The 13,249-nt window shown below is 35.0% G+C and overlaps 1 protein-coding gene across 5 annotated transcripts in view; it reads left to right on the top strand.

Annotated features, from left to right (window-relative positions):
- The window catches only part of USP33 (ubiquitin specific peptidase 33), a 32,465-nt gene that overhangs the window by 2,492 nt on the left and 16,724 nt on the right, over window positions 1-13,249 (top strand). For 3 of the 5 annotated variants that reach the window (XM_026037897.1, XM_026037898.1, XM_026037899.1), the window contains exons 2-11: window positions 1,226-1,297; window positions 1,796-1,916; window positions 2,466-2,519; window positions 5,025-5,087; window positions 6,694-6,846; window positions 8,447-8,546; window positions 9,648-9,717; window positions 11,060-11,173; window positions 12,071-12,149; window positions 12,564-12,984. In XM_026037897.1, the coding sequence (XP_025893682.1) occupies window positions 1,836-1,916; window positions 2,466-2,519; window positions 5,025-5,087; window positions 6,694-6,846; window positions 8,447-8,546; window positions 9,648-9,717; window positions 11,060-11,173; window positions 12,071-12,149; window positions 12,564-12,984 (1,135 nt within the window). In that variant the 5' untranslated portion in view covers window positions 1,226-1,297; window positions 1,796-1,835. Of the gene's footprint in view, window positions 1-1,225; window positions 1,298-1,795; window positions 1,917-2,465; window positions 2,520-4,154; window positions 4,211-5,024; window positions 5,088-6,693; window positions 6,847-8,446; window positions 8,547-9,647; window positions 9,718-11,059; window positions 11,174-12,070; window positions 12,150-12,563; window positions 12,985-13,249 lie in introns of those variants that run through there. The other 2 variants (XM_026037902.1, XM_026037901.1) reach the window with 2 other exon arrangements.

Genomic DNA, 13,249 nt, shown 5'->3' with positions numbered 1-13,249 from the left:
AAAATGGGTACCCTCCATATGGGCAGGACTGGGGACCATGCCCCTAGGGACATGAACGTGCTCCAGTCTTTCCGACAATGATTAGGAGAGCCATGTTTCAGGCAGCACCAGGAAGCAATCTGGAACGAACAGAACCTCTGATTTGGGGTGATTGGGGACTGCAGGTTGTATTTGCACAGTTCTGAATGTGAAAAGTAGCCCTTTAACAAGAAATCTGATAGTATGAAGACTGCTTCGTTCCTTGCTTTTTATATTGCTTACAGTAATGTAATGAGAAATCTTAGTGCATAAAATTAATTAAGCCTTTAGGCCCTACTGAACTATTATACCCTTCYTCCTAAAGCTCTGGTCTTAAAAAGGTATTAGTTCACACTGAGATTTTAAGATACTTAGGGCTTTGCTTGAAACTTGCTTGTCCRTGTTTAATGGACAAGCTTTCATAGACCTTGCAGCACATTCGAGACAAAACCTGTATTCTTGTTTCTGTTCCTGTTCTAAATAGGAACTTTTGACTTTGTCATATTAAATTGTTAGAGTGGTTTGTCTGTCTCTTCAGAACTTTGCTCTGAAGGTAATTTGATTGCACCAGCGATTAAAAATATTGAAGATTAGTAGAAAAACATGGCTAACATGGTTTACACTGTCAGCAAATTTAAACTGAAATGGCCCTTGATGTAATAGAATATTTTTTTCTCTAGACAATAGAATACTCATTAGTTTAATACTGTATGGGTGTAAGATTAATACTTAGCCTGGTGTGCTTATTTTCAAGATGTGATTGATGGTGTAGCTGAAGAAACAGAGACCTAAATCTGCCAAAGCAAATAGGAGGAGAACTGGAAAGAGATTCTGATAAGTGCTGAAAGCTGCAGACTGATCGAGTGGGAGAAGGAATGGGGCATGTGCATCATTGAATGAGTTTGGAAATTTAGTTGCATGTGTTAATAAAGGAGAGCTAGATTGGATGTGTGGTAATTGGACCAAGAAAACTTAACACTTGGGCTTTGGAAGGATTGTAGCATCAACAGTGACTGTTTAGGTGGGAAAATTGGAAGAAAACTCTTGGGTGGTTCTTAATGGCACAATTCAAATAGAGTATTTTCCATAAATAGATTGTTACTATGTTCAGTTTTCTGCTGCTGTAGAATCACAGCTGTATGTGCAGCTATCGTAATATTCCCAATGTGAATGCCTTTAGCATATTTTATTTCTAACAACTTTCTAGGTTTCCTTCACACCTTGAAAGGACGGAGAGAAGCCAACCAAGAGAAAGCTTCTTGAATTTTCTGCACTACGTGTGAGTTGCAAGTTTCAGTTTGCCTTTGATATGTAATATACCTGAAGTTGTCTGAATGTGTCTCYGTAAATAAAGTAAAAAAGTCTCCTTTGACAAGTCATAATCTTGCATTTTAACTTTCATAGTTAACACAGGTTAAGTGTTACATAATATCTCATTTCCACCGTAAACAATCAAAGCCAGGATCAGTTCTGGGTAGTTTTGTTTTGTCTTTTAGGTGTATTTAGCCAGAAAGCTAAATAATTCATCCAAAGGTTCTTTATCACAAGATCATATTGGTGTATGTCCTAAAAGATAGAAGAAATGGGAGTGCATTTTAGAAGACAGCTTGTGTTGAATTTAGGCTAGTAGAGTCTCCTAATAGTTATTTATATTCAGTTACATGAAGGCAGGTTATGTATATGTTTCCTTTGAGATATCTGATAATGCTGCCTACTGTAAGAAATCATGTTTTTTCTTGCTTTTAATTCTGTTAAAAAGTGATTTCCTTGTCTCCAGAACTCCAGATACAGGATATAGGGAAAGCAGAGCTTCTGAGATGTCGTCAGTCAGCAGCGATTGCCCACACTTGGAATCAGTTGGTGAAATAACAAAAGAGGAATTAATTCAGAAATCTCATGTGAGTTATAGCAGCTTCCTTCTTATCATAAATGCYGGTCACTTAGTTATGCACTTTGTCATGTATTACTATGCTTAAGATGCAGTTAATTTGAAACCAAGTTATCTTGGTTTGCTATAGTGTTTGCATACTTTTTGTCTATTGTTGCATTTCCTTTGTTTTTTCATTTTTATATGAAGTTCTCATCTTAACAAAAAAAAAAGTTCTTCTGAAATAAATATATTTCGTATCATATTGACATCAAGATCCCCCCCCAAACTGATTTTGCATCTCTATTTAAACATGAAGAGAAATGGAAGTGATTTCTTTGTAACTTTGCACCTGTAATAACTGTGTGTTCCTATTTTAGTCAATCTGCAAAGATCAAAAATCTTCACTATTTTACAAAAATTATATTAAGTGGGGGGAAAAAAAAGACTGTTATCAACGCATTCCTTTAACTTGTGATGMTTAGTTTTTTTTTTTCCCCTCTGTCATTTTGTCTTCAAGTTACACTTAGTTGGTGAAAGTAAATGAAGTAATTGCTGGCTTATGTGCTTAACTTAACAGGGCACTTGTCAGGACTGTAAAGTTGGAGGACCCAACCTTTGGGCATGCTTAGAGGTGAGTTGGTCTGTTCAGAGAAGACTGTGCTTCTCTAGTGAGTTGTATTGTATTCTCTAGTGAGTTGTATTGTATTCTCTAGTAAGCTGTAACGTAATGCTTTTGAATAAGCAACTGTAACAAAATGTTCTGATAGAGACTTCAAAAAAGTAATTATTGCCCAGTTTTACCATTTCCAAATCAGTTTGACTCCTAATATCAGATATTCTTTTTTTTGTAGTGTAAAAACTTTGTTTTTAAAATTATTTCAGAATTTCAGAATATTTCAGAATATTTAAGGTTGGAAGGGACCTCTACAGATCATCTAGTCCAACCTTCCTGCTCAAGCAGGCACACCTAGAGCATGTGGCACAGGGTGGCATCCAGGCGGGTTTTGAAGACCTCCAGAGTAGGAGACTCCACAACCCCCCTGGGCAGCCTGCTCCACTGCTCTGTCACCCTAACAGTAAAGAAGTTGCTCCTCACCTGGAGACGGAACTTCTTATGCTTCAGCTTGTGGCCATTACCCCTCGTCCTATCGCTGGCCACCAGTGAGAACAGCTTGTCCCCTTCCTCCCTGCGTTCTCCCTTCCTGAACTTATACATATTAATCATATCCCCTCTGAGCCGTCTCTTCTCCAGAGAAAAAAGGCCCAGCTCACTCAGCCTCTCTTCATACGAGAGATGTTCCATTCCCTAATTCCCTAATTCCCTAATTCCATTCCAAAATTATCCTTTTTTGGTAAGAAGTTAGCATTTTTAAAATTCTTTCTTGAGTTAAAGTCTCTTTTCTCTCTTTTATTTAATATATTTGAAGACCATTAAATTTATCACTCCCAAATTAAGTTTTTTCTGAACTTCTCTTAACAGTGGTGGTAATATCATCTGCTAGCAGTAAATGTTCCTTTTTATTTATTGATTTTTAGTGTAAAATTGTATGCTACAACCTCTTGGTCATTAGGTAAAACAAAGAAACACTTTGTTTTGAAACATGAATAAATGTTCTTCATACTTTTCTGATTTGTGTACAAATCTGAATTCTTCAGATATACAACAGTTTCAGAGCTTGGTATTTTCTCTGTAGGGGATGCCTGTGTTTCTTGACAGTGCTTTTCTAAGCTAAGTCCTGCCATGAGGAAGTTTAGGCTGAGACCAACCTGTAGGTGTATGAGTATTTTCAAAAACTTAAGTCTCTTTTCTCAAGTGGGTGGTTGTAGCAGTAAAGAGGTTAGATTTTTTTTTTCTTCTATCTCTTCTATCAAAGATGCTTAAAAAAATGAAGGGGGAGTAATTGAGCCGTATTATTTTGATAATAAATAGCTTAAAGTTTTGTGTGTGTGTATATATATATGTATATGTATGTATATGTATACATATGTATATGTGTGTATATATATATGTGTATATATATGTGTATATATATATAAAAAGCCTTTTCAGGAAATAGCAAGAAGTTGAGGGATTCATGAAGCTAGTAGGTAGCTAAAAACTATAAAGCTTAAAGCTGGTTTTGCACCAACTTTTTTTTTTTCTTATTTTTCACTTAGTAGTTTTGAACTGTTAATCAAAAACTTAATTTCATACCAATATTCCCGTAGGGCAGTTTTATAATTGCAGTAAGGCACTTCAAGTGTCACGCTGTGTTATATCTCCTCTTGGATGAATTGGCATCTCGCCTTCATCTTTGTGCGTAGAAAAACAACCACCACATGGTGAGATCCCAGCATGATAAATATTTGTAACTTAACAAGTGTCTGTAGTAGCTTAATACAGAAAAATTAATTTACTGTATGTGTACAACTGCAGTTTGTATAAATTAATGTGTTCAGTTACACAAATAACATTCTGTATCCTTCTATGTGATTGTCTTGTGCAAATGAAAAATTAATGAAGATGCTGTGGAGATGTGTAAGACTGGCAGCTGCAAGGTTTTGTGCTCAACTTGGCCAAATAAATTTGTTATTAAAATAATTAAAATTGACAATTTTACATAATTGTGACTGAAATTTAGTAATACTTAAGCCTACAGTGTTTGAAACCTTTATATAAAAGATAGAAATTAATGAATTATAAAGTAATATTCTGGTCAGTGGGCACTGTGGATGTTGGCATGCAGACATTTTCATGTAAATGCGTAATGCTTCAGGTCTGTCGCAATTCAGCAGTTTAGACACTGGTCAACTTTGTTCTATCAAGACCTATACTAAACATTAGTTGGTTTAAAAAACAGTGAAATACATTGATTGACCTTAATCTGAATGAAAAAATCAAAATGGTCAAATCCAGGAGCGTTACATGCCTAATGTTGCCCACCAGTGGAAAAAGTTGAGTTGAATCTTGCAGCATTCTAAAGTTTGCTTTAGATGGGATTTATTTTAACACTTACTGTGTGTGTCTCTTGGTTTGTGTAGGACCTTGCAAGTTTGAAATAATGAATTTAAAAGGGATTGACATAGTTTTGCTGCTCTGTAAATTGTTTGACATCAGTGTGATTCTGTATAATTTCTTCCATTTCTTGCTCAACAGAACAGATGCTCATATGTTGGCTGTGGTGAATCCCACGTAGATCACAGTACTACCCATTCCCAGGTATGTGTAAYTGCTAGTAATACACTTGCTTGAAGGAGTGGAGTAAAATTAGAGAACTTTCTTTAGCTAGTGAAATCAGTAACCTGTACTAGCATTAGCTGAGTAAAATTTTGTGTAGCAATTAATGTCTTAATATAACTTTGAGAGTTTAGATTTGAGAGTTTAAATTTATAATCCTTGTGTGGCTTTATAATTATTTCTGTGATTCTGAGATTATTCTGTTCCCTAAAAGAACATGATGAAATAAAAAAAGAAAAACAATAGATAGTGGTAATCTCTAAGATGTAAGATTTGCATTTGAACAAAAATCTTCCTACTGAAAAGTGCCTCAGCTATAGTCCAACTCTTCGGAAACATATTTGCCTGATGGATCAGACTACTTCTATTCTATAAAGGAGGGTTGTAGTGAACCTTTGCAGTGGCTTCCTTCATTGCGAAGAGGAGGAAAGGTAGCTTAGTGAAATAGGTGGCTTGTTTCTCTGCTGTGCTCCCTGTTTCAGTGGCTATGGATGAAAACATTGTAGACCCTGCTGAGAGTGGCTTCTCCTGCAAAGTGCTGATCCTGGAACTCATTAAGTAGGAGCAGTGGAGTGTGTGCACTGTGTTCCTAACCTGGCAAGTTCTGGCATGGCTGGACAGCTGCAGTGCATCTGTTTGGGTCATGCTCTTGCAGTTTGCTCTGCACACACGCGGGTGCTAGTGCTGTGTGCCGAAGTGAAGTGAACAGGCTGTCCCTGCTTCATCTGCTGGAGGCAGAGGGKTGGCAGTTTCTGTGTGTCTCTTTAGAATCACTGACTTTGCCTAAATGGAATTCTTAAACAAGGTCTTACTAAATGAGGGGAGGAAGAAGGTGGGCATCTGCAGCAGTAGTAGCACTTTGATAAGTTCTAGCTGATTCCTTGTTGCCTGCAAACGTAGCTGGTGCCTTCATATAAGAAAAAGATGCAGTAAAGATTGCTGCAAATCTTTGGAGGGTAATAGCAACTGTGTGCAGAATCTTGCAGTAAGCAAGAGTTAGATTCTAAGAGTTAGATGAAAGAAAGATAAAAGTAAAAATATTCTCAATCTATGAAACTTTCATAAAGCTCCACAGTATGAAACTCTCAAGAGAACTAATCGAGTCCAGAATGAGTGCCTATCTTGATGTAAATGGTTCTAACTAGAACCRAACTAAAAATCTTACTCATCTTGCCTCTTTGGTAAAAAGACAGTAACTTGATTTTCCTACAGCAAACATGCAAAATTAAGCACTATTCTTGCTTTTGAGGAACCTGTCACTGTTGCCATTCATAGATATTCCTAGAAAATGGGCTTCTTGTAAATTTTAGCACGTTTGACAGCAGACTGTTCTTATTTTTGAAATTACTCAGAGGCATTTCGATTATGACTATAGCTTACATTCATTGTGATTGCAGCTTGTTGCTAGTCTGAGTGTCCTGTACTAAAAATGTTGTATTTTCAGTAATGATTTGGTAATATTTTTTATCTTCTAACATGCATTTATTTCATTGTTGAGACACAGCTGTTTAGTAATTCTGTTCTAGCTTTATATATAGCATTGTATATATATTTCTGTATCACATTCTTGGCTTTTGTTCTGTTTTAGGAAACAAAACACTGTCTAACTGTCAACCTTACTACGCTCCGTGTTTGGTGTTATGCCTGCAGTAAGGAAGTATTCCTGGACAGAAAATTAGGATCTCACTCTCTGCTACCAAATGCAAGATTGTCTCACCAAGCACAAGAAAACAGTGTGCAGGTATTTTTAAACCAATAAAATATATAGGCACCTGAAGCTTTGCAGTAAAGTAAAAATTTTTTACTTTGCAGTAAAGTAAAAACTTGTACAGGTCTCTTGTGGAGTAAGAGGCTAACTCTTTTTTTTTTGTCTGTGCTTTCTATACTTTTAACACTTCTCTGCAGAGCAGACGCATTCTCTGCATACTTCCTAAGAATGTTTTTTGATCTTACTGTCCATGTTTTTTTTTTTTTTTTAAACTGACCACAAGTTGCAAAGTACAGAAAAAGCACGGAGTTAATTTTAAGGCTGAAGGTTGCAATAGCTCAGCTCTGTTTGCCGTTCTGTCAGCTCTTAAACTTCTTAGCTATAAAAGTCATTACAAGTCTAATTCCCATGCAGTGGCAAATGCTTTAGTATGTTTTGACCATATTCTTTTCCTTGACGTACAAATATTATACATGAATACTGTAAAGTAAAATTTAGACCTAAAATTGACTAATGGACTAATAAATAGACTACTAAAATAGACTAATTCAATTCTGTGAATAAGATGTTTGTCTTGTCCTTCTGCATCTTCAAGTGTATTTTTTTAATCTTCTCTGTTACTAATGCTTGTGAAGGCTCACAAGTCAAGTATGGTTCGCTTTATTTTTGACAATTTGTCAGACTTGTTTGGCATGATGTTTATATCAAAAGATCATTGAATCTTTAATGAAAGATAAAATGAAATGAAGTGAATGCATAAAAATGACTGTTGACTCGGTTAAAACTGACACAAATAGTAGTGAAGCATTTCTTAATATGTCTTGCTTTGGATGTAGAGCTATGGAACAGATTGGCAGTTTTTCAATATGATGCTTAAAATAAGTGGAGAGGAAAAGTTCAATATAAATTCAATATGAACAGAATTTGATAATTACCTCAAAATGTCAGCTTCYAAATTGGAATAGTACTGTGACATATGTATCTTTAATTTCTGTTTAGCAGGAACTCTGAAWGAATATAAAAATGGCTCCAGGCTTAATTCCCTTCTGCCCTGTGCTATTTTCTTTTAATCTACTAAGGAAATAAGTATAATTCCCAGAAAAAAAGTGGAACATGCACATCTTGTCTTGTATTCTGTTTAGAATTTCTATTTTTATGCTCACAGGAATTTGTCAGGCAATAAATGTTTGCCTGCCCAATACTCTGTTTCCCTATCTGTAAGTTTTGCTTCCTGGAGATTTGTCTTCGAATTTAGTGAGACATCTGGTAGCAAATGAAAAGCACTAACTTTAACTAATCCTTAAGTGATGACTGCTGTGTTGCAGTGCTGGCTTGCTGATTGTTATCAAAGGGAAGGAAAATATTATAATAACTTTGTTTTTACTCTCTTCAACTGTCATCTTTAAATGGTGCAATCTTGTCACTGCTAGTCTGAAAACAAAAGCTTTTTCATCTTAGTAAATTTCCTTCATGTAGCTGTGGAATCCTTTTAATCTCACTTTGWTAAATGAGCTTTCAAAATGCAGTTCTCATTCATAACATTTTTTAGTTTTTCTTTTTTTGTTGGAATTATACTGAAGTTTGAGAGGAAAGAAAATATGTACCGATAAATCTACTTTTCTCTTTTGATAAGGACTTTAAAATACCTAGTAATCCTGTACTGAAGATTCCACTAGCAGCTGTATTTGATGATCTAGATGTAGAAGTGGAAGAAGATGAGTTGAAGACTAGAGGTAATACAAGCAAAATTCAGTACTTTATTGCTTATATTCTGAATATTAGGTAGGAAATTCAATTGAAGTAAATATTTTATAAATGTTATTCTTAAAATGTAAAAGGATTTTTTTGTAGTATGTTTTACTTGTTATCATGGACTAAAATGATCAGAAGCTGTTCCTGTGTTACAGGATTAAAGGTAGCTAATGGTGTTTATTACTACGTGCTCTAAACTTCCCAGTTATAGTAACTAAGATAGTGATTCTATGCTCATAAATGTTCCTTTGCTTTTTTTGGACAACASCAATTTATTTTGAAATTAATTACTTGATTGTTTTTATGATGCAGTGGCTAACAATAGCAAGTGTTCCGGGTGATTTTTTTCGTTGAGCTGAGATAGTGCTCTACTTGGGGCTTGTCTGAATAGCCTCTCTACAGATGTTTAGAGAATGCTTTTAGTGACTGTATTTGTTGCAGTAGTTATTGAACGAGTTTGTTAATTGTAACTTGTGTATGGAAAAGCATTTGCAATTATCGCTAAAGAAAGTAAACAAAATTAGTTCTTGGGGTAATATAAACYGAACAGTTTCTATAAAGATTCGGGTATTTAGTCTGCGTAGAAAGAGACTGATGGTAAGTTAATTAAGTCTTCAGTTCTGGGCTAATAGATTTTGAATGTATAATCTAATCTTAACTGTTAGCATGGACTTTAAACAGAAGATTGAAAACTTGCTTTAAAAGTCTTTGATAGTATGTTGAGTTGTTATGAACACAGCACAGAAATGATTTACCAGTCCAGCCGAGTTCTTAAGCTTAAGAAAAGCTTAAATATATTACTGATAAATGCTTTTTAAAATAGCAGTCTGCAACTCTCAATCTTGCAAGTTAAATCTACTTTTCTGAAGTGTTTTAGTCAGTCAAATCAAAATACTGGCTAATTTTTCTAGATAGGATCCCTAAAAAGAATATCATTCTTTGTTTCTTCTAGTTACACCTTTGTGTGCCAATGGACATGAAAAACCAGTTAACACAGTTTAATTATTATGTGTCTACTAGGAATTATTCCTTAATATGACTTTGTATTAACTTAGGCTTGCTAAATATTAATTATTTTTCAGGTCTTACAGGATTAAAAAATATTGGAAACACATGTTATATGAATGCAGCTTTACAGGCGCTTTCCAACTGGTGAGGAAAATGGATATACAAGTAATCTTACATTTGCATACACATACATTTTCTGAGTTACARATCGTGAAGAGCTTGGCTACCAAGGAAGTGGGAAGAGGATTTATTTCTGTTAAAGTTTATTCTTGCATGCTACAAACACTAGTGTTACCTATATAATCAAGTATTATGGGATAAGGAGTAGTCATGGTTTCCTTCTGTTTCTGAAGGAAACATTCATTCTGTTTTCTCAGTATCCTCAAAGACACATGCAGTTCTAGAAATCAGAAGAAACGCTGACTTTAAAACAAACACAAAAGGGCCAAATGCTTCAAAAACAAGCTGCTTTTTTTCTTCCCACTCCTCTTAGCATAAGAAATCAAAGAAAGTATCTAAGCATGAACTCTTAATTATAAAAAAGATATGTTAATCTTAAAAGGTCCAAATTCAGTACTTTCTACTCTGCATCTGGAATGTCGAAAACGATGCTAAATTGTCTTAGGAGTGTCTTGGATACAATATCAGCTCCTTGCTTGGAGATATTGTACACGTTTATGAAGGAGAAATCTAAGGCCTATCTAATAGTCTCTAAAGCAATCCAACTCTGAATTTTCTTTTCTTTTTTGTACTGCAGATTATTAGAGGCTTAGAACAATACTTAAGCACGTATATTTTTACTGTATACAACTGCTTTGACTGCAATTCAAGACAGGGCAAACTTCAATAGACCTTACAGAAAATGTATGCTTAGGAAGAGGAGACCTGGGGGAAATACTGATGCTTTAATTTTACCCTTCTCTAGAAGATGAAGTGATATAAAGCATCTAGTCTAAGAAATACTGAAGTTTGCAATATGCTGAAATATTATCTTTTGTATAAAAAATAAGTTCAAMTTGTGCAAGGTGAATTGACTTGCCAAAGGGTGGGGAGAGAAAGTGAGAGCTGGCAACATGTGATGAAGTAAACATTACAAATAATAAGAGATGTTGTTTACCTAGAAACATCATGTGGCAGTGCCAGGTGCTAGTAAAAAGATTTTTGGCATCTATTTACAGCCTAGGCTTGTGGTGACTGTTGCCATGAAGGTATATGTGTATTTCTCTGATGGACATCAGAATTTGCCCTGAATTTGAATCCTGTTGGACAGTTTGGGTGTCCTAACAAACGTCAGGATAAGTTTTAAGGAGTAGAGCTGCTTTACCAGCAAGGTTGTCCTTGGCTACAGCATTTGAGAACCCTAGGAACTAAATTGTTAATTTATGTAGTAGTTATTACTCTTGAATAATATCTTGTACAAAATGCAGTTTTTCTCTTGTATTTTAACAATGTGCAAACAATCTTTTTTCCCCCTCTTTTTAATCAGCCCACCTTTGACACACTTCTTTCTTGATTGTGGAGCCTTAGCCAGAACAGATAAGAAACCTGCAATTTGTAAAAGTTACCTCAAGCTGATGACAGAACTCTGGCACAAAAGCAGGTATTGCATCATTCTGGTGATGAAAAGGTTATAAATAAAACGGACTCTGTATTAGGATGGATTAGTCTGTCCTAGATGTATTCTTTTTTTCTCATCTGCATCACAGAATTACTAATTTAAATTAAAAGTTTGTACTRAAAGGACTGGTACCTGCTGTTTGGGAAATAAAGGTCCATTTCAGTAAGAAAATTTTGTGGGAGAAACACTTATCTTTAAGGAAGAGTTGAAATGGTTAGACTTTTGCTTTAGAAAAGAAAAACTAAAGAGGATATAAATACTGTAAATCCTAGTCAGTTCTCTTCCATATGTGCCAAAGATAGCACAAATAATTGATAGACCATCCTTGCTAAAAATTACAACAATACATGAATACATGAATAAACATTGTACACTGTAACCTTGAGCTCATAAAAACAAATTTATATCCTTAAGAAGTACAATAGTTATGTATTTTAGATCTGTCTTCCTTTTCCTTGATTCCATATTCTGTGCTTTATCAATTGCTTTTCCTTGCATGGTATTTATCTCTAAGAAATTATTTTWAAAATTGACTTATAAAACAGTTAACTGGTAGTTCTGCCTAGCATGGAGAGTGTTTGATTCTTTATCTTGGAGGCAGTTGGATGCTGTGAACCTTAAATACTATGTCTAATAAAAATGGCTAATATAGTCTTTGCTCCTCTTTGAAAAATTAGTTATTTTTAGTATTAGTTATTAAATAACAAACAGTTATTTAACAAATAACTGAATACTAATATTTGACCAAGGTTGTTGTTAAGCCGTTAATTTGTCATAGTTCATTTTCAGGTAAAATTATGATTACAGTAAAGATGGGAAAAATCACTTAAATGCTTTCTTTCTCTTTTTTCCTTTTTTTTTTTTTTTCTTTCCACTTAGGCCTGGTTCTGTTGTTCCCACTGGTTTATTTCAAGGAATTAAAACAGTTAATCCAACGTTTCGAGGTTATTCTCAACAGGTAAAAGCTATGTTGTTGTTTCATAAGGCTATTTTTGTTTTTAAATTAAGTCTTATTATCCTGCTTCCTGTGTTCATCTGAAACAGTTTCAACATTAACGTGTGTTGAAACGTTGAAGTTTATGTGCTTAAAATATGTMGATCTGTAGTATTTTTGTCAAAGTTGCCAGAAAAGCTTGTTAGCAGAAGAAGTGTTTAGGAGGAAACTTGTGTTGATATTCAAGATTCCTTGTGATACATCAGAAATRAATGCAGGAACATGTTCTCAAAAAATCAGGTTTCTTTTGCCCTTTAGACTAGGGGCAGGGGAGCTTGCCCTATTCTTTTATTTGTCAGCTGTAGCTTTCATTCCAGTTATTCATTCTCTTTCCTAATATAAATAAAATATAAATTGTAAAATTAACTTAAATCCTAGGATGCACAAGAATTTTTGCGTTGTCTAATGGACTTACTTCATGAAGAACTAAAAGAGCCTGTTGTAGAAGTGGAAGATGCCCAACCTATGAGTGTTGAAGAAAGTATGGAAGGAGACAAGAGTCCGTCAGATATAGGCTTTCAGCCTTGTGAAACCCATGGTACAAATGATAAATCAGAAAACGAGTCTGTCTTCAAACCTGTCTTAGAGGATCCTACAGAGACAGCTATGTTAATTCAGGATGATGAGAACATCTCCGTTGTGTCCAAAGATTGGCAGAAAGAAAAAGCATTGTGCAACAAGCTTAACGAAGAAAGTTCTATGGAAGACTTAGAAAAAGATGTAAATATTGCTTCGGAAACCACTGAATTATTAAATAATCAAGGAACTGTCAAAGTACAGATACACAGCAGATTCTCAGGTAAGGTGTCACTGATGTGCACATGAAACAGTCGCACTGTGAACTGATGGGACTGTCRGTGGAAACGGGTTCTAGAATGCAGTAAGTGGGTTTACCTGTAAGCAATGCACTTTCTTAATTTATCTTCAGTTTACATGTTTTTTAATCCATTCTGAATTTACCTGGAAAGCCAACGATTTGTAGTGGGCAAGACTTCAGATAACCTAGAGGGGAGGGGGATTTTTCTTGTTTCGGTTTAACTTTATGTGAACTAAAGTCATACTGC

Source organism: Nothoprocta perdicaria, unplaced genomic scaffold, assembly GCF_003342845.1.
Source record: "Nothoprocta perdicaria isolate Ctin4 unplaced genomic scaffold, notPer1 scaffold_20, whole genome shotgun sequence".
Lineage (NCBI taxonomy): Eukaryota > Metazoa > Chordata > Aves > Tinamiformes > Tinamidae > Nothoprocta > Nothoprocta perdicaria.
This window is presented reverse-complemented; position numbering and strand designations above follow the sequence as displayed.